Source organism: Argentina silus (assembly GCF_951799395.1).
Source record: "Argentina silus genome assembly, chromosome: 14".
Classification (NCBI taxonomy): Eukaryota; Metazoa; Chordata; class Actinopteri; order Argentiniformes; family Argentinidae; genus Argentina; species Argentina silus.
The window spans coordinates 13,610,469-13,632,280 of record NC_139668.1 but is presented as its reverse complement, the minus strand read 5'-3'; the positions used below and the strand labels follow the sequence as shown (position 1 = coordinate 13,632,280).

General features: G+C 42.1%; 1 protein-coding gene across 1 annotated transcript in view; it reads right to left on the bottom strand.

The window, feature by feature from the left end:
• pitpnm3 (PITPNM family member 3) overlaps positions 1 to 21,812 on the bottom strand; it is a gene marked incomplete at both ends in the record, with an annotated part of 57,377 nt that overhangs the window by 31,518 nt on the left and 4,047 nt on the right. Inside the window, 2 exons of the mRNA XM_083684193.1 lie at positions 4,446 to 4,550; positions 12,913 to 13,008. Coding sequence (XP_083540319.1) covers positions 4,446 to 4,550; positions 12,913 to 13,008 — 201 coding nt within the window. The remainder of the gene's footprint in view (positions 1 to 4,445; positions 4,551 to 12,912; positions 13,009 to 21,812) is intronic.

The window sequence follows — 21,812 nt, the reverse complement described above, 5'->3', positions numbered from 1 at the left end:
AATGATGAATGAAACTGTCTCCTTCAAATGTTTCTCAAAGACATCTACTTGGAAATGGGACTGTGCTCATATTTGGGGTTTTACTTGAAAATATTACGATATTATGTCATCTTGAGTAATTATTTGGCTTGACAGTGATTTCAGCAAGTGGTTTCTAAGCTTGGCAAAGAGCAAATCAGAAGTACTGGTTCTTAATTTTCAAAATCATTCACAAATAGATCACTTATGCAACAGCTATTTTAGGCAAGTCTATCTACACTCACCGAACACTTTATTAGGAACACTACACTAATACCGGGTAGGGCCTCCCTTTGCTCTCAAAACAGCCTCAATTCTTCGTGGCATTGATTCCACAAGATGTTGGAAACATTCCTTTGAGATTCTGGTCCATGATGACATGATTGCATCACGCAATTCCTGACGATTTTTCAGGTGCACTTTCAAGCTGTGAATCTCCCGTTCTACCACATCCCAAAGGTGTTCTATTGTATTCAGATCCGGTGACTGGGAAGGCCACTAAAGAACACTGAACTCATTGTCATGTTCACGAAACCAGTTTGAGACGATTTTTGCTTTGCGACATGGTGCATTATCATGCTGGAAGTAGCCATTAGAAGATGGGTAAACTGTGGCCATGAAGGGATGCACATGGTCAGCAACAATACTCAAATGGGCTGTGGCATTCAAGCGATGATTGATTGGTATTAACAGGCCCAAAGTGTGCCAAGAAAACATTCTCCACACCATTACACCACCTACACCATGAGAAGGTGTACAGGTGTTCCTAATAAAGTGTTCGGTGAGTGTATACTGCATCAGTCACTGGAAAAACATAACAATGTAAAAGAGTCACAGTGTTGCATAAACACACTCATAAGACTGTTTATACAGAGCGCATAGGAGGAGAGCCATAAAGAGCTCAATTATGCTACAGAGAGGGTTTATATGGCATCACTGGGCAGAGTGTAGAGGGGGGAGAAAGGACTGGGATGATAATGAAGTGATAATGTAATGAATTAGAGATAATGAAAAACATACTGAAGAAGACTGACCGACAGGAGAGTCAATAAAGGAGGAGGTAGAGAGGGATGATCTACCAGTGCCTCTCTAGCAGTGCTGACTATGACAAGCCTGTGTGGTGTGGTAGAGAGAAGCCTATGGACATGGTGGATTCATGGCTGTCAAAGATCTTAACTGTTGCACAATGCATGCCCGGGGGGGAATTATTGTTCTCTTCATGAGAACAATAGTTTGGTCCATTGAACATTAAACAGGCCCAAGCACAGCTCCCTGCACAGCTACTCATCCCAGGGCAATCAGAATAATACGCCATTGACACTAATTATAGAGAAATTAAGTGAGTAAGTTAACAAGCAGCAAGGACCAGCTGTAGATCTGGTGTTGGTCTCAGTGAAGGAAAGAACCTGACAGTTTCCTTAGACAAGCCATTGCGCCATTAAGAGAGCCACCATTACATAATAGATATAATAGATAACTGACTGTGAAGCAATTAATGAAGCAAGCTCACTAAAAATAAGTAATAAGAAGAACAATAGTTGGACTTCCTGAAGCAAGCCCACTAATTAGCATAAAAAACAATTAGCATCAATTAGAAGTCTTATGGGACCAGCAGTTAAATTGGCTTCTGTCTCTGCGGTGCTGAGATGTTTACCTGACAAGGCTGTACTATATTTGTGAAACAAATACAACAACAAATCAGAGGAGTTGATTACATGGACTGATACGAAACACAATTATTTAATTAATCCATGAATACGGGGGTTAAAGGATATACTTTTACCAGGCCCAGGTCCAGGGGGGGGCCATAATGCTCAATCTTGGGTTTAGGGTATACAACTATTTTAATGCCTCCTAAATGGCAGAGTGAACATAGGTAATAGTCAGTATGTGGCCAGTGTAAACAAATAAATAAATACCAATCTGTGGTGAATCCTACATCTAGCCTTCCTAACACCCTTTTCGGAAAAATGGTTCGGTCCGCATATTGTGGCCTACCCTGCAGTACACATTAGCAGTGGGGCTTATGTTGTGCGTGCCAGTGCATTCCAAGGCCAATTGCTTTTCCACAGTCACTCCTTGGCTTCAACGGTGCTTAAAAATCTGGCTTTTAGCCTTCTCTACCCCCCTGGGCCTCATGAGGCCAAACAGGGCTCGGGGCGCAGTTTAGAGTGAGAGCAGGATATTCTTATCATGCAAGTGCTTTAGTTGGCTAGGGAACTTGGGTTGGTGGCAAACATAATCTAAGTTAGCTCGCTGCAATCATGAAATTCTCATGAAATTCTGTACCTGGGCCCAGCAGTGGCTAGCAGCACCCCAGGGTTCTAGGTCAAACCTTTTTTTACAAGTCAAAATAATTTTTCAATGCAAAATATACATTTTCTTGTATGGTCCTATCTTATTGTATGTTCTTATAGAGTACAAAGTGATGCTCTCAAAGTGATTCAGAGAACAAAGTGATGCTCTCGGAATACAGCAGAATCAATAAACCTTGAACAGACAAAGACTTCTCAGTGAAGCCTTTGGTGTAGAGGAGAAGCAACCATTTGCATCCATGGCAGGTATTTATTTGATCCTTATTCAAGCTTCAAAGCTCACTCTTAACTTGCGTTATATTGCGCTGACAGTGCTGAGTGAGTCCGTTTTGATTTTTCATGTTTAGTTAATGTGATATGTAATTAGTGATGTTGCTCCAAAAGCATCAGTGGAAAATATGTCAAATACTTCCTATCCACTTCATCTAACAAGTTGTTCAGAGAGGTTTATTGTGTAGCTTGGCAAGGGAAGTCTTTTTCCATTTTTGCTGAATCATACCACCGGGCCCTTTCCTCAGTGGAATGAAAGTATAGGGTATTACTGTGTTCAAGGAACCCAATCCAACAAGGTGCTGCTCCCTGCCTACAAAGTGGTCACAGGGACTAGAGCCAACAAGAAATTAGTTGATTTTTTTTTTTGCGTGGTCTGGGGAAAGAGTGGAGGCCTTATTCAAGGCACTCTGATTGCTTCTTTATTGCTCCATCAACCCTGCTTATACCCCCCATGTTTCTGTCTCCCTATTGTCTTGTCCTATAGAGGAGTGGGGGTTCATTCAGGGTTGAGGGGGGGGGGGGGGGGGAGTGGATCAGCGAATAATCTGATGTGTACTGCTTTTGTTGTTGCACGCTCTCTAACTGAACCCCCCTGCTGGGGGAATTCTGCTACAGTACAGCCTCCTGAAACTACAAAGCGTGCAGCAGCAGTACCCACTCTGCCATTGGGCTGTTTCAAAGTAATGCAGGTCTCTGCTTACTGTAGCAAACCATATAATAACACTTATCACAAGGATAATGTGACTCCTCCCAAGGGAGTCAGAAAGGGAGACTCCCTTTCTGTTGAGTCAAAATACTTGGATAATCTTGTGAAAATCTAAATATTTAACTATATGGATCAACACCATGAAAGAGATTATTGTACACACTGTATAAGACTACTTCTGTGTTTCTATTTATCCACAGACAATTGAAACATTGAACAACCTTTTAATAACCTCCATTTCCTTAATGTGATTGAAGATCACATTTCGTTTTCGGAAACTTGATTGATTGTCAGTTGAGAAAAGTTGTCAGTCCCAATAAAGGAAAGCAGATGTGAAGTTTGAGAGAAGCTAATGGGATTATCTGAGAAGCTGTCTCCTCCAGGCACAGTGCTCTGGAGGAGTGAATGTCAGTCTTGAGATGAGAAAAGAACCAAGAAAGAAAGTTAAGACCATAAAGCCTTGGGGATTTCAAATAATAGCACCAAGATAGAGAATAAATTGAATAAAATACAAATAAAATGGAAAAAAGTCCCGAATATGAAACTATGGGCTTCTAAATGTACTGGCTAGTAACACGGAAAATAGCTATTTTCACTTCAGTGTCTAATTCCCGACAGGAAGATCAGATACTGTAAGAACAAAGAGTTTACAGATCAAGAGAGGAAAGCGGAGGATCCACACAAGTCTGTTTTCATTTTTGTTCTCACATAATCATGTTTGATTTGACATCTGATTCTAACACAAAATATGTGCATGCTGCAAACATTTGAACAGTTGGGTTTCATTAGTTGTGTTGTTTAACACAGAGATGCCATGAGGTACAGATGAAAAGCGCATTACAAATGTCATGAATTATCATAATCATCACTGTTTCAGAGTGGTCAATTTGTGCCATAACATCTGCACAATCACAATGTGAAGCCAGTATGACCCTGAAAGAGACCAATAAACACAATTATTCCACAATAACAGAGCATGAGGTGAGAGCATAAGTCTTCTTGAGTGTGTGTGTGTGTGTGTGTGTGTGTGTGTGTGTGTGTGTGTGTGTGTGTGTGTGTGCACACGTGTGTGTTTAGTGTAGGGTAAACTGTAGGTGCAGATGGCACCGGGGTCAACCCTCTGTGTACTGTACCATGCGACTGATCCATGTGGCCCAGGGTCTCGATCTGTTCCACCAGGTCATTGGAGTTCCACTGGCTCATGCCCAGCAGGATGGCACTCTTTCCCTCCAGCACATCTGCTGGGACACACACAGACAAACACACAGACACAGGGTTAAGATGGCGGGGGGGGGTTGCCAAAAAGAAGAAGGAAAACTATTATTCGGTCACACTGTTCTTATCATCACACAACAAAGGATATTCAGAGGATATTCAGAGGATATTCAGAGGATATTCAGACCTCTGGAGCCAATTGGAATAGCAGCGGGATGTGCTTATGACGAGCGTGACCAGAGGGATGGTACACTCCGCTAGTCGGTTTGGGGCGTGCCACAGTGGCATCGACACGCAGGCTCCATGATGGGCCCGGCTCATAGTGACTGACACCCCCATGTCTAACACGCTGTTCTCACACACACTGATGCCTAGCAAGCCAGAGTAGCTCTGACAATGCTCTGCCAAGCCTGTCCACTTCAATCACACTGTTGAAGGCCTAGTGGGCCTAGTGGGCCTCGTGGGCCTCGTGGGCGCACGTCCTCTGTTTTTCTCTCTCAATTCACATGTACATGGGCATATACAACCCAAACTATGTGCATGCATAGAAATACACACACAAGGACGGACAGGAAGTGCACGCACGCACACACACACACACACACACACACACACACACACACACACACACACAAACACAAACACACACACACACACACACACACACACACCATCATCGTGAGAGCAACAGCACCCCGTGGAAGTTGAAAAGGCCAGGGAAGTGTGCAGGTTTATACTAAACAGCAAGAATGCAATGACTCATCTCCTTGAAAAGAGAGCTGATCAGAGCAGCTTACAGGCACAACGGAAGAAGACAACTCATGTGAGGTGTGAAATGTGTTTAAAGGAGAGAGAGGGAAACACAGCAGAAAGCGCTGAAAGGAAAGAAGATTCAGCAATGCAAACAGATAGAATACACTAGCCTTACACAGCAGAGAGAGCTGCCAAATAGAAATCCTATCGTGCTGAGGGCAAGAGGATAAGAAAGAAGGCTTCCCAACTGCTTTGATTAATTCTGATTCAAAGGAGGAGAGAAGAATGGAAGGATGAGATTCCCTTGTCACAGACAGCCCTTAAGCAGAGAAAAGAGAGTGTGAGAGAGATGCAGAAACGTCCTTCAATGTGACAGTTCGGACAGCGAGGGAGAGGAAGAGCCAGAGAGAGAGAGACAGAGAGAGAGAGAGAGAGAGAGATGGGGGAAAGAATAGGGAGACAAAGACTGAACTGTCTTCTCTTATTTATTGCTACATTATTTCTCGAACATCATCACTGTTGCAACAATGTCAGTTCAAAAACACCCTTTGGATTTGTGCAGTACTCCATTTTCTTTTAGATCATTAATAAACAATTATTATGCATAAGGCGGCTGTATGCATTTCAGTGACAAACTATGCAAAGACAATGTCATTTGTGTCCCTGGCAAAGCGATTATCAGCACGTCATTGCATCGAAAAACCTGCTCAGTCAGTGCAGCTCATCGACGGATGTTTTCTTCCTGTTGGGAATTCAAGTGGGAACGTCATGGCCTTCAGTCGTGCAATTGTATAAAAGCTGCCAGGGCTATTTCCTTTGGCAGGAGCAACTCAGAATTCTCCCTCACCAAATGCACTTGATTCACCAACAAAGAACTACCTGGATTCAAGCCTCTAGCAGATTCAAGCCTCTAGCAGATTCAAGCCTCTAGCAGATTCAAGCCTCTAGCAGACTCAAGCCTCTAGCAGACTCAAGCCTCTAGCAGACTCAAGCCTCTAGCAGACTCAAGCCTCTAGCAGACTCAAGCCTCTAGCAGATTCAAGCCTCTAGCAGATTCAAGCCTCTAGCAGATTCAAGCCTCTAGCAGACTCAAGAACAAACCCTGTGTGTTGGCTGCACTGTATGTACTCATTGTCAAGTGAGTTTGCTGCAACAAATGATACAGAGACGTTACAGCACAGGGGTTGAATCAACAGTCATTTTTCCTCAAAGAAATGTTCAGTTAATCAGGACAAATAGCCAAGAGAAAGCAGAAAAGACAGGACATGAAGGTTGAATATACACACATGAAGAATAGATGCTGCAAAAACTCCACTTTCCATAGATGACAGCAAGTCTACACGGAGTACATTCATGTGACAGCCGCATCAAATTCACGATTCATCTTCATGTGTGTCAAGCGGAAGAGAGATAGAAAAGATGAAACGTGAGAGGATACAGACACATCGCCATGCAGCGCCATGCAGAGACCTCTCTCCAATCAAATCGTGAGGAATCGTGAGGCACGAGGAATCACATTGTAGCACTCGCTAGCAGTACACGAGGCCTGGGTTTATCCATGTGAGGTGGGAAGGTTGAGAGTTGTTATATAGTGTTGTAATAAGGGAGTGTAATTCTTGGGGTAACTGCTGACTCACACCTCACCTACAAATAGTACACCTCCATCTTCAACAGAGTACTGCCATAGACTATAGGGCCAAGAGACAACTAAACATCCTATGGTAAACCAATGGCATAACGCCTTATGAATTTATATTTTTATTTTCAAGTATTGGGGGATGTCATTGCTGAAATATTGACGGCTTAGAACCCCTCCCAAGTTGCAGTTTAGTCCCACTACATCTGACATGTGGTCACATCCATTTTCAAAATACAAGTAACAGTTCTAGGATCAGTTTCCCGAAAGCTTCGTAGCTTAAGTAGTACTTAATTTCTCTCAACAACCCAGCCGCAAAGCCATCAGAGTAACAATTGTAAAATCAATGTTTGCAGGTCAATCTTCTATGTGTGAAAGAATGATATTTGTTAAATGAAGAACTTTGCTGGTCTAGGAGAAAGGCATGGATCTGGATCTAAAAAAGAAAGAGTACGACTTGAGCTACAAAGCCTTTATGAAACTGACCCCTTTACTGCATCATGATAATGAATTAGTAATGGGCCTCAAATGAATGACTGTTTATAGTAGCCTACAATCATGGGAAAAGCAATCTATCTCCAGCAGTAATTTATTACAGCTGTAAATCTTGGGAGCGGCTCAAACCCAACAGTAAATATTCATCAGGTTAGACGCACTCCAATAAATTCACCTCATTATTCAAATTCTTATAATAACAACAAATCTGTAACAAATCTGGATTACCATACAGACAATGTGTCAACAGTGCATGTACAATCATGAACAATGTGACAGCTGAGCAAGCGTATGCTGGAGCGGGACCACTGGAGCGGGACCACTTGCACTCACTTGTAATGAAATGGGAGATTTTCCCACTCTGGTGGACATGCTCATGGCTTGTGAAATGTATTAACCTCTCTGTGAAGGGGGCGCGAGGGAAGAGGCTGTATTAGAGTGGGTGCCGCAAAAGGTGGATAGGGTGCCTTTCTATTGCTAGTCTATTACCGCAATCCATCTCCATAATTCTGAAAGCCAAGCACAGAGCCACGAGGCTTTGCTTGATTCCTTCGGATCAGGCCCGCCACGATGGAGTGATTTTTAAATCTGGCCTGTGGTGAAATTGAGTTTGATACCTCTGTGTAAAAGAGGGGTGAGGTGAGTGTTAGTGAACTGTGAAGTTACACCAACAGTCACCCATGCAGAGGAAAAACATTACATGAGCGAACCCATATACTATTAAATGTATGAAAACTATAATCATTGCTCAAATTTCAAATTTACATCAATGCAACATGTATGCAGATGACAGAGTGTGTGGATCATGAGTTAAGATTCCACCCATCTGAATTGACACACTTTAATGCACTTTTATTCAAATTCATGCTGTCGTATCAAGACTGATCAAATGGGAGTGGAGAGTATTTGTCAAAGCTGTGAACAAAGCTTTGTATTTGTCAAAGCTGTGTACAAAGCTTTGTATTTGTCAAAGCTGTGCTTCAGTGAAAATACTACAGGCAAGACGACAGATAAGTCAATTAACCTGTAACTCATTTAAACTACATATAACTGAAAAAAGCGGGTACACATTACAATAAGGATACATTAATAAACATTACTTAATGCCATAGTACACATGACTTAATGCATTCATAAAGCCGTGATCATGCTTAATAAAGGCACTACTGGTGAATTATGGTAGTTATTCATGTTAATAAATAGGCGGAATCTCATGTTATCATTAATGGACATCGGTATGTGGAAATTATTCAAATACAGCTGCAGAGCATTCTGGGGATTACAAAATTATTCCATTTAAAAAAAGAAATTATGGCACACCTCTGGCATTTGTAAATGCACACCACTGCGCTGACTGTCGTCTCAAATATTACTATAACCTGCTTCATGTTTTAATCATTTCACTGAGTGAGAACTGAGTGACAGGGGTCCTACCCCCATTGCCATGTTAATAATCATTTGTAGCTAAGTAAATGAAGCCAAATCTAGGATTGCTGGCTCCAGGTCTATAAACTGCTTTCTATGCAAGAGGAGGTGACAGGGCGACGGCCTGGGGACAGAGAAGATGACTGAGCCAACAATGCCCACAGACAGCATCCAATCAGAGCCATCACACAGCTGTGAAACCTCCACAGCACAGAGGCGCTGCCTCAGGTCACACAAAAAGACAACACAGACAGTTGTAGATACTGTGGTAGATACAGTGGTAGATACTGTGGTAGATACTGTGGTAGATACAGTGGTAGATACTGTGGTAGATACAGTGGTCTAACACCACAGCAGCAGATACAGGATAAACATAAATGGTCTTAAACCAACAAGCAAACAAACACTGCAAGAAGAGAGACGCTTCTACCCGTGGGTCATCTCTTTAGCATATTACATATCATATTTCTAACACTTTAATATACGTGTTTCATGGCTTTACTTTGCCCCGCAGCTTTAAAGCGTGGGTGACGGCATTAATCACGCTGAAATAAATAAAACTCCCAGAAGCTCATCGCTTGAGTGGTATAATATGGTTAACTCTCCTGGCCTCACTCACTCACTCCCTCCCTCTCTCCCTCCCTCTCTCTCTCCCTCTCTCTCTCTCTCCCTCCCTCCCTCTCTCTCTCCCTCTCTCTCTCTCTCTCCCTCCCTCTCTCCCTCTCTCTCTCTCTCTCTCTCTCCCTCTCTCCCACTCCATTGCTCTCTCTAATGTTCTAGCCTCTCTCCTCCCTCCTTCTGGATCTGTCTCTCCCTGTCTCTTATAAAAGCAGCATTATTTTAGGAGATAAATTGTCCTGACATTGAGTAGTACCCAAACAATAGCTAAACATGCTGCTAAGAAACCATTATTTTCACGTTCTTATCAGCTTGCCCTGGTTTCCTTTAATTGTGAATATCTGTTTATGTGTCCATTGACACCTACACCTCTTTTTTTTTTTTTTTTAGACATAACAAAAAGTACCAAAATCCCCTCTCTCTTTGTTAATATTTCAAAAGTAGAGTACATCAATAACACAGCATTTCATAATGGAGGTTCCTAAATTACATTAGGTTTTCGTTATTTCATGTTTTCATTGATTGGGATAGGGATGCTTTCATGTAACTTGAAAGGCTTGTCCTCCAAGATTTTTCCGATCTCACTTAAATGCAGTGGGCACAAAGCTATTCCAATATTATGCATCAATCAAAGCCGGAGGACAAGTCTGGATTGGTGTGTCTCAGAGCGTCTACAAAGCGCGGGTCAATCAAAAGACTATAATGATACCCAGACATGAAAGTAGAAGAGACAGAACAACTGGCTAGCACTTTCCCAAATTCATTGGCTGCTAACATCTGGACTAATTGAAGTCCCCTGTTGTGCGGGAGGCCAGAGTCCCTCAATACATATGAATGAGAAATGTGTCTCATGAAAGATTGATGTGGAAACATGCAGGGAGGTAATTATGCTGAATAGTCTTGCCAGTTCATTCTGTGACTACAATAACATCATACTCATTGGTTTTGCAGGGGAAGAGACATGCACATAATACGTAACTGCACACATTTGAATAATGCAGTGTGAGCTTGTTTGTTTGTTGGGGAGCTTTGTCCAAAACCCATTATACTTCCCACAGTGACAATGAACATTGGATTGCTGAAAATAATAGGTCCCCCGCATAAGGAATAAATAAATACATCGCTTCAAAAATATATATTGGTTCATTCCCCTACTGTCGTTTTGCAAATCACTCCCAATTTGTGATGCCACCACTGCTCTTTCTCCATGTCCTGTAATTAAGCAGTGATGTGAATCCCCCGCCCCCCCCCCCCCCCCCCCTCTCCATGCACAGGTATTTCATGCATGGGTATTCCAAAGGGTGAGGTAGTGTGTATGGGAGAGCCTGAGGGGGTACATTAGTTTGGGGTACATTAGTTTCATTCTCCACGCCACATCCTGTCTTTCCTCCAGTGTCTCTGTGACTGATGACTGTAAAGATGGCATTCAGATAGAACACATTTCAAATGACAGACGGCGGTTCAACATTGCATGGTGAATGTTTCATATGTGACGCCAAAATATGTGCATAGATGTGTGTGTGTGTGTGTGTGTGTGTGTGTGTGTGTGTGTGTGTGTGTGTGTGTTTGTGTGCATACAGTACATCCATCCATGCATATTTAAAAGAATACTGATGGGTTAAATTGCTCAGTGTCCGTGCACGGCTAATACACTCACTCACGCACAAGCATACACACACATACCCTGGCTCACATGCACATGCACATGCACACGCACGAGCACAAGCACACACACACACACACATACACAAATAGAACAGATGAAATGTCAGCCAAAATAAGCAAGCTATTAATCACATTTCCAGTCAATGCAAAAATCTGACGTAGATTGGAGGCAGTTCACATTTGTTTCTGCAACCCTAAACATTCATCAAAACTAAGTCAAGGAGAAACTGGGACACAAGGGAGGAGAAACAGTTGTTTCAGATGGTCTCTGTAACTCATAATTTGAGGCAAGCAGTGCACCAGCAGTATGTTCTTTGTGGAGGGCAAACAACGTTTCATCCAATTATTGTTTATTGTTGCTATTGTTATATTGTTATTGCTATATTGCTCCAGTATTTCCATTTGTTCACTGTTCTACAAAAGTTATCCAAAAAATGGACTGGGTTAGTACATCCAAATTGAATGCATAAGATACTGTATAATTGGGTTGACCTTATCTCCCTCTCCATGACCAAAAAAAAAGAAAAAAGAACCAAAAATGCCTGAAGCAGAGAATGTCGTGATTAGCATTTTCAGTAATCCCAGGCATGATGCTTATCTACTCTCTCTGGGACCGCATAAGTTATTATACTGCAGGAACAAACCCACTAAAACATCCTAATGTTGCAACCACTATCCCCTAAACGACAGACATAACCATAGAAGTCATAACCAGGATATGCATGATGACGCATGCTTTTCCATATCCAGTGTTTATCAACATGCGGGACACATTACACACATTACTGGTTCTGCTGCAGCGCTCCACAAGGATTTCCCTGTCAAGTCATCCCACTCCGAAGGATTTATCTTTTTTTTTTTCAATATCTTACCACCTCTAATTGTGATCGTCCGCTTAATCACATTGTTATTCTTCGAGACACGGCAGATGGAGTGTGTAGGCCTTCACTGGGATACCCTCGGTGCCCTCTGAAGTGCAAACAGCACAAGGAGATGAAAAGAGCAGGTTTCTGTGTTGCTAACCAGCCGCTTCAAAGAACACTTCTCCAGCTGTCCCTGTTGGTCGTAGGACCCTTGTTGTTTTCCACGTACAATCCTTTTCACAGCCAGGACTGAATTCATCCTCTGCTAGCTCCACGATGAGATGGGGATTGGACAAGAGATGTAACTGATTCAGAGGGGGAAATCAAGCATACAGTCGAAAAAAACACGAGACATATCTTCTCTGTTGCACATCCTCGGCGTCCTAGAAAAAGGCTCCATTTCCACTCGTGATTTCCACCATGACCCTGCTGGGTGAGACTCGCGTCTCGTGTTTAGGGCCACAACACACCAACAACCGTGTACCGATAAGGTTCCCTCAACCCCCCGCAGCGGCCACCAGCTAGCCTTGCACTGTTACAGGTGCAGGGGTCCAGCATTATCAATCAGTCTCTATGCATCTCCTCGCCTGGAGACGGATTTCTCTCGACTCAATCAAAAAAGCAATCATGGAACCACGTCAAAAAGCCCCTCGGACCACATATCAAACCGCTAGAAAACACCCCTGTGTTGTGTGATTCAATCGTTACCATGGGCTTTGATTGTCAGTTCACTGTTCAAAAGGCCAGTCAAAATAATCATTTTCAGATTATACACCAGCATGCCCAATACTCACCTAATGGGATATGATATTTTATTTTTCAGGGCACACACAAAAGAGGAGAGGTAAGGAGGAGTGTGTGAGGGGAATAAGGACTGGGTGAGTTGAACTAAGGTCTTCTGGTTTTATAAAGTGAAAATATGTTACTAACCTCGGGCATCAAAGAACTCCTCATCTGAGCTGTCCACTGATTCTTGTGCGATGTTCTGCATCCGCCAGTAGGAGACACTGTGCTTGCGAGAAGAGGCTGTGGGACAGAGAGAGGACAGAAGATCAGTCTCTCCAGTCAGGAGTGACAGTAATGTTAATGTATGTCATGCTCTCAGTCGGAGCATTCAATTAAAAAAAAGGTTCTACCTAGAACCGAAAAGGGTTCTTCAGTTTGTTCCTGTAGGAGAACCCTTTGTAGAACAATTTGAAGTGTTATGTAGAAGAGGAGGGTTCTCCAACAAGGACGAACCGGTCTGCTAAATAGCCCTAATAGTGAAAAATAATCACAATATTTCAAGAAAATGGACGCAGCAATTAATTTAAAGACAGTTTGGAACTGTACAGGTCGTCTGTATTTGCGACAATGGCAAACAACCGGTGGAACTCCAAACTTGGTTCTTTGGGATAGTATGATTCATGCTATTTAGCTAAATGGAAGCATAGAGCTCTTAAAACTTACTGTTATGAATAATTCAGTCTGTTTCCTGCAACCATTTCAACAAGATGTAAGTATACTTAATTAATTTGTTCTAGGTTCCAACTGAACGAATGGAGCTCGATGTTTTAGCCAAACTGAGTCTCTCTCATGGCCCATACAACAGAGATGGGGCTCAATACCAATGTGCTGCCACTCAAAGACTGGCAACTCAATACTCATGAAAGAAATGCCAAAGATATTAAATCAATCTCCAATTACATTCAGTGCACAGGAAATGAAGAGGATTGAGTTCTTCAAATCCACACATAATTAGAGAGAGGATATGACCCTCAGCTTCCAGATGCCTAAAGCCTCATTCTACTAAGATCAGTGTTATAGCCTTATTAAAGTAATGATAGATAAAGAAAATAATGTTAATTATCAACCCGCCGCTCTTCCTTGAAGTACAACTTGAATTTGCACTGTAAGGTTGAGTATTAGGTCTGTGCGAAAGTCTATTAACTCATTTGAGTCTTTTCCAGGGCTGGCCCGTCTCCAACTGTACTGGCTTCACCTAGGCTCTTGTTATTCTTCCCTCACAAGATGTTGTCATCTCAATGGTATTGAGTGTAATTGGAGTGTTTACAATCCCCTCTGATGTAACTCTATTCAAAAGGTTTTATGGTTGCTTGTTATATCAAAATATCATTTTTCGAGCCAGATCAAAGATCTTTGGGTTACGGTATGAAACCCTGGTTTTCTGAAGGAGATGAGGGAGACATCTCAATATGGAATATGCACCCTTGCATACCCTATTCAAAGCCAGTACAAAAACCTGATAGAATAGATGGAAATGTACCCGGTCCACCCTACTCAGCTCCAGTGTCAAGGAACTGCTTTCCCACTGCTGTCATGACTGCAGAGTCACTACCTATCTTCCGCCTCTCTCATCTCTTCAGGCTACATCTTAACTGTCCCTCCTAAAGACCTCTTCTACCTCCCTGTACAAGTTTCTGTCCTGAAAATAAATTAAAACATAAAATCCTTCTTCTAGCATTGTGACTGCCAATAGCCCCTGGTCCTAGCATAGATTACTTTTTCTTATGATGACTGATGGATACATGATTCACTCACTTAGACAAATGCAAATGGAACGAATGCACCATAGAAGGTGCAGTGATATCCAGGAGGTAGAATCTCAGAAAAGTGTGAGGGGAAGCCCAACTGGCTGCAGCACAAATCTCTGAAACAGAAACGCCCTTATAAATAGAGCCCAAGATGTAGAAATTCCTCTAGTGGAATGTGCCCGGACTCCCAAAGGGGGCTGCAGGCCTTTAGAACTGTAAGCATCTGTAATAGTATCTCTACACTATCCAGTGGGAAAGGCGCTGTTTGGATAACGCCCGACCCTGTGCAGGGTTAGCAAAACACACAAACAGTTGATCACATCCTCTGAACGCATAGAAATTACTTTGCGAACAAACGTGGCATTAGGGTGTACCGTAACACTCGAGTCGCCAGGGGCAAACTGTGCCCCCTTCATAAAACGATGCACCGGGGGTGTGCCCCTATCGTCATCTCACCCAGACCGACAGGGCATGCCGAAACGGTATGCCAAACAATGCTGCAACCAAGTGTTAACTAGTGTGAAAAAACGTGAGGGAGCAAACTAGACTTTTACGTGGCGTAGTAGAAGAGGTCTTACACTTAGTGTAGTAAAAGAGGGGAGCGCTTTGATGGTGGTGTACACAACAAAAGCTCACACACTAGCTAGCAACAAAACTCATGTGGCATCCAGCACCCGAAGGGCACAAGAGAAAGTAGCTATGCTAACGACTAATTCAATCTCTTGTTGGCGAACAAAACTAGAGAGAACTTTCGCTGAGCCTTTATAGGCTGGGCTGGGGCGGGTCAGCCATGCAAAGCGCTCTCCGCCTGTTCCAGGCGTGATTGAATAGGGTTTCAGCGAATAGGGTACCTAAGGGTTCATATGCCATAGTGAGATGTTGGACCAAGTTGACAGAAAGAGAATTAAATGTTTCCTTCAACTGCCCTCTTTTGTCTCTGAGAGAGGGCATCAACAGCAACTGAAAGTGACAAAGTGTTGCCGTATGGCTGGCTATGCAGGTTCTCTGCAATTACTTGCAGCTCTGCAAGCCAAATTGCTAGTGACAGCAAAAAAACATGTATGTTTCAAAAAACCAAACCTTTGGAAATTTTTTAAAACATGATTCAAAGCAATACATATATATATATAGCTCTACATTATAGTCATTATAGAACATCTCTAGATGGATTATCCAAATGAAGTGTTTTTGTCATATTCATCATAATCAGCGATTTTATTTCATAATTTAACATTTCTGAAATGTTTGCTGACAGTGGCTCTTCATGGAGTTGCATGACTTCTCTATGCTCACAGTTGAGTTTGATCTCAGCTCTTGGCCATTTCATCCCTTCCCTTTCTCCATTATCCACTTCCAGAGGCATTTGCAGTGCCATGTTGCCTTGGGCGTCACGGCATCTATTACTGGGGTACCTTCTCCACCCTCACTGTTTTCTCTCCCTCTCATTTCTCTCACACAGCTCCAGCACTCCACCTCTCTATGCAAGGATTAATGAGCTTTTCATCTCTTAACGGACACCCCCAGGTCAAATGTTTTGACTATTAATATCTCATGGATGGACGAGTCCTCAACCTTTTGAGTTTTCTATTAAAATCATGGAATGGATGATAGTCTAGGAACAGCATTAGATTAGAGAAGGCACCTTCCTGTCAAGATTCTCATGACTGTTTGCCATAACATTGTAATAACATTGGAGAACCTTAAACTAACGCAGCAACTGGCTGACCCTGGTTCACTCCAAACATTGTTTTTTTTAATACTTTTTTTTTAAAATTGTTTTAATGTTTTTAGGGCATTTCTACTTTATTTGGATAGAGACAGTAGAGATTGATAGGAAGGATGGGAGAGAGAGGAGGGATGACATGCAAGATAGGTCGAGGGTCAGAATCGAACCAGGAACCTTGCGATTACATGGTAAGCGCATTACTGTGCTACGCCACTAAGCGCCCCTACTTCTTTTTACCTGACAGCAAGAATGGACAATATACATTTTGCATAAAGTATGCATCTACAACTAATAACAATATCCAGGGTTTTTTATAAGGGTCTTGGATTGAATTGACCATCCCATGGCAACTTGGGAGGTAAGGAAGGAAATGCAGGAAAATGAGTCAAGACGTAATTTGAAAGTAACAGAAAAGGTTTGTGAAACTGGAAAAAGTATTGTCTTCATACAATTCTAGGAACCCAAAGACTATGATTTTAAAGAGAGCCATGTGTATCGGACAGCTAGATTAATTAAAATAATATGAAACGAGTGAAAATACAAATATCATATATAATAAAATAAAAATATCATATATAATAAAATAAAAATATCATATATAATATCATGTATGCAATTGAATAACTAAGTAACAAGGGGCATTAACCAATCACCTGTAATTCTATACTCAGTCATTTATTCTGAGTAATTCACTTTATATGCAGTTATATAACTCCAATCTCATTAGAACATTGGATGTGTATGATGAAACAGAAATACAACAGAGTGGCAATTTAACCAGAGGAGGCTTGGGGGAATGTGTTTTATAAGGAGATTTGGAGGGTGGCTATTAAAGATGATTGAGTTTGTGAATTCAGGGAGGTGTCTCCTGGCTGAGGAAAGAAATAACCCAAGCGGGCACTCCTGAAAGATTTATAATTGAACTCATTCATCTTTCTACCTTCCCTATCATATATATCCCCGCATGACTCACCTGGAATAAATGCTAAATAGAACAACATCAAATAGTGAGGATTGCAAAGCTATCCCTTTTTGTGAGAGGAAGAATAAATTAGCATATTTCTAAAATCCTGCGTGACTTTGGGCACTATTATCAGATGTAAAACAGAAGTTGGAAAGGAGATATGTGTGAACAATGACAAGTTCTGGAACATGAAATTGACCTACAAAATAAATTGATTGAACTTTGATTGAACTTGAATTTGCTTCACCATCCCCAAATGGTTCACTGCTGATGGAGTTGCTTGCCATATAAAGACAAAAGAGATACTGTATTAGAGATACATTAGATCAGATGTGAGATTATATAGTACAAAAATCTACAGGCGTGTGTACAATGTGGTCAGTCTGGACTTCCTGACCAAGACCTAGTTAAGGTAAAAAAAACGCTGTCTTTACCATACAGAACACTTTTGGGAGCAGAAACCAAACTTGCTTTTGACATTTTATTTTATGTTTTATTTTCTTCAACTTCTATCTCAAATCCAGCAGCAGGATTAAGTCTATTTGAACTAGACATAATTCTCTGTAAGTTATCAATATCTCCATATTCTCAATAGAAAAAAACTAAGCCCCTACGGGTCAATGCACAGACCCTCTGCATCTTTTGGCAACTCCCACAGTGGCAATCCCCTCTTAATCACAAACATAATTCAAAACGCCTCCTTCAGATGCCTCTCCACTGCCCTCTGCCCCACCATGATCCTCCTCTTCATGCAACTCCCGCCTCCATAAAATCCCCCTCTTCAGCTTGGAGAAATTTTAGGAGCATTACCAACACAACAAGGAGCTAAAAGCTCACGGATGACAACTGTGTTTTATTGAGAGGGAGGGAGGGATGGAGACGCTAGTGATGCACACCAGCGGTCAGGGAATAGCATTGTTGTTCCTAGACGTGAAACAGGTTACAATTTCAATTTCAGGAGAGCCAGTATATCTCTGCCTCTCATAGCCACACATAACTGACAGTGTAAATGAGTTCCTCAAGTTAAACAGCACTGGACATGCACTGAATCCCACACAAACACACAGGATGCGGTGTGTAGTTCACACAGCAATCTGTGTGTGCGTGTGTATGTGTGCACAACGTACGTGTGCATGTGTCTGTGAGAGTGTGTGTGTGTGTGTTCGTCTGTGTGTGGACTGCACACGTGTCCTGGTTCACTGCACACTCCTTGGGGTCTTCTGTGAATTGGATATACTCATTAAATATATTCAGATTTAATTCAAACTCATTTAAACACAGTTAAAATCAATTACTGCAGCCAATCAGAACAGTGAGAAATCAGGGTGTGAGTAACAAGGGAGTGCTAAACCACTCACATGTCACCTTCCAGAAGGAGTCTCTCTCACATCCTCAAGATGTCATCCCCATGGACATCTTCTCCTCTCTGCAGCTGTGCTGATAAAACTTTTCCTTAGCAGCTTCAGGTAGCGGAACGCAAACACGTCTCACTGCGACAAAATGATTGCTATCTGGCAAAATATTTATTGTATTCCCCCGTGCTACTGTAGGGTGTAGCATGGTGGTGGCGAGGAGGAGCTTGAGTTGGGTGGTTTGTGGCACTTTGCACTTTCAAACTTTGCACAATGCACTTTGTCATTCAAACAATTGACTGGGTGCATCTGAAAGTCCAAAATATGAAAAGCTAGTTTTAGGTTTGTCTAAACACTTCCGCCCAAATGTGGGAAAGGTGTGGTACACCAATGCTTCAAACTCGGCCTTCATTAAGCCCCCCCCAAAAATTATAAACCCGTTATCTCAGGAAAACAACATTTGTTATCTCGAGATAATGACATAAATAACTGGAGATAACGAGAAAACAGAGTAAAAAATGTTTTAAAAAAAAGAGTCTGAATACATAATCCATTGGCCAATGATTGGCGGAGCCTGTAGGGCTTCCGTACCTACGTATAAGTACAAGGCTTAACTGTAGCTGCGGTCAGACGTTAGAGAAGACACAAAAGTCAGTATCAACAGTGACTTCTAAGGCCGGTCTGGCTAACAAGTCAGCTGACAGGGTAGAATAACATTGATACATTTTTCGCATGAACAGTTTATTCAATAAAAGGTTTCCTGTGGCACGGTGAAGGACGCGTCTTGACATGTTTGTGTCTTTTTATTTGTTGTCTTTACAGTTGCTTTTGATTCATTGAAAGTGTGGCACGGACACACGGCTTTCTCCATTGAAATCAGTGTACGATTCGCTGAACACATATCGACCGAGAGGCAGCACTACTCAAGTCTGGCTTGAATGTTGAACCAGGATCCAAGATTGTGACATCGAGGAAGTCTGAATGTGAACTTGGTGATAACTCAATGTCGCGAAGTCTTTTATAAGCCTGTGAATGCCATTCCACTTATTGTGACAGCCACAACTTGGTATTGTGGCTAAATAAATGTGTCTACCTTACCGTGAATAGTGTGCCACTACCAGGGGTTGGTGATGCTAGCAGGACAATATTTCACTCAGATTAGCTGCAGGCAGGCAGGGATGAGGCAGGCTTCAAGGCACTCAGGTTTAATGGTTCTTCCAAAAGCCCAACTTAAATCAAAACACGGCAACTCCAATCACTTCTCAAAGGTATAATGGAACAAAGGCTCTTTATTTCAAATCTTCATATAATTTTAACTTAGAACATCCAAATAATAAGAGGCCCTCCTGCCAGCATGGCAAGCTCTCTGCTGTATGACAGGAATAGGTTGTCCCAACAGTCTTTCCTTTATTCCGAGCATCCTCTCTCCTAACTTCATTCTCGAAAAGCACTGAAGTAGAGTATCTACAAGGAGTAGTTTTGATCTTCTCCTCCAATGCGTTTTGAGAGGAAAGCGAGGAAGGAGGATCAGAGGAATAGAGGACAGACAGCCCTAGTTAACAGACTTCATGGCTATGGTGTGACAGAGGCAGGTAGCCATATTGTGCATTGGCCTATCAAATGTGTGATCTTGTGAACATTCTCAATGACAGCTCAAAGAGGTTATTTTATACAGGCTTAGGTATATCCCCTGTATCTTTGGTGGTAACGTTTTGAAGTGAGCTATGCACTGAGTTATGTAATTCATACTCATAAAACATATTTAGGACTTTCATTAATAAATAAATAAATAATAAATAATTAGATTTTTTTTCTCAGGTGACACACACCAAAAAAAAATAGGAGTAATCTCTCAAGTTTTACACCTAACGGAAATATCCAAAGGCACAGCATTGGTGTGATTATGCAGGTAAAAGTGAAACCAATAAGGCATTACAGCCTTCTTAAATCACTCTAAAAGCATATTTGCATGAGTGTCGTCCCAAAACTGATGCCATTCCGAAGTCATGTTGAGTCTTTTCAGAAAGACACTGACAAAAACCCTCACTCTAGATTCTCTAGAAGGATGCTGGCACAACTGCTTCGGAACTTAGCATCTAATTTGGCCTGCATTTTACAGTAAAGTCCTACCAAATGCTCAACAGGCAGCCTGCTCAACAAGCAGCACCACAATGTTCCCTAAACTCCACAGAGGCATGAGCTAATGTATTCAGCCCCTGACCTCTGTCATGCAAAGCAGAGTTAATTAGAATTTAATGGCTGTTTGTTATGACGAGGCACACAGTGGCCTTGTGTTGGCTAGCACTGCCCCGCGGCGCACAGTAGCTGTCCCCCGCTGCTCACTGAGGTCACAGAAAGAGCCATGGTGTTGGTACACCTAGAGCTGGGAGACGGTAGCCCGTTATGCACTCAGGAGGAGAGAGTTCGGTACACTCTTAGGAAGAAAAATGTCTTCGGTTTGTCGCTTTGAAGAGCCTTTAGTTCCATGTACTATATGAAACCCAAAAGGGTTCCTCAAAGGCTTGTCCTTCTAGAGGGACAACCTGAAGAACCCTTTTTGGTCCCAGTCAGAACCTTTTTTTCCCTAAGAGGGCAGTAGCAGCTCTCTGACACAAACTACAGATATTACAAACTACAGTATCAGCAGGAGATGAAAGAATACCTTTTCTCTACATAATTGAAATTTGTGGAAAACAACAGATGGAACACATCATAATGAAAAACATCACCCGAAGACATAGGCCTACACTTGTGTAAGGCATTGGAATTTGTTCAAGGAGAGCCAGACCTACTACCTTCTTTTTGTGAATAAAGGCAGTGAATGCATTGATGGAACTTGCCAGCATGAGGGGTTATGACAATGAGAGAGAGAGCGAGAGAGAGCGAGAGAGAGTGTGCTGACTGTCACTGCTTCCTCTCATACACGTCTATTTTTAGCTCTGTGCCGAATCCCAATCATTGTGCAAATCAGGAAGGACGCAATCAGTTGGGCAGCAACCGAAAAAACCTTTTGGAGGGTTCCAATTTCAACTATTTCAAGACGGAATACAACTACAGTATGTCCTGATAATAAATACAGAATCTATTGGGAGTGATGCACGCTCAAGGAATGAGGACAATTACAACAAAGATTAGACCATCATCTATACAGCTCATTAAAACCCTTTAGACCACAATAGAATTCTAGAACATGTCTGCAGCTTCCTGGCTTTTTGACAAAAATGATTATATTTGTCTTATGTCTGAAATAACAT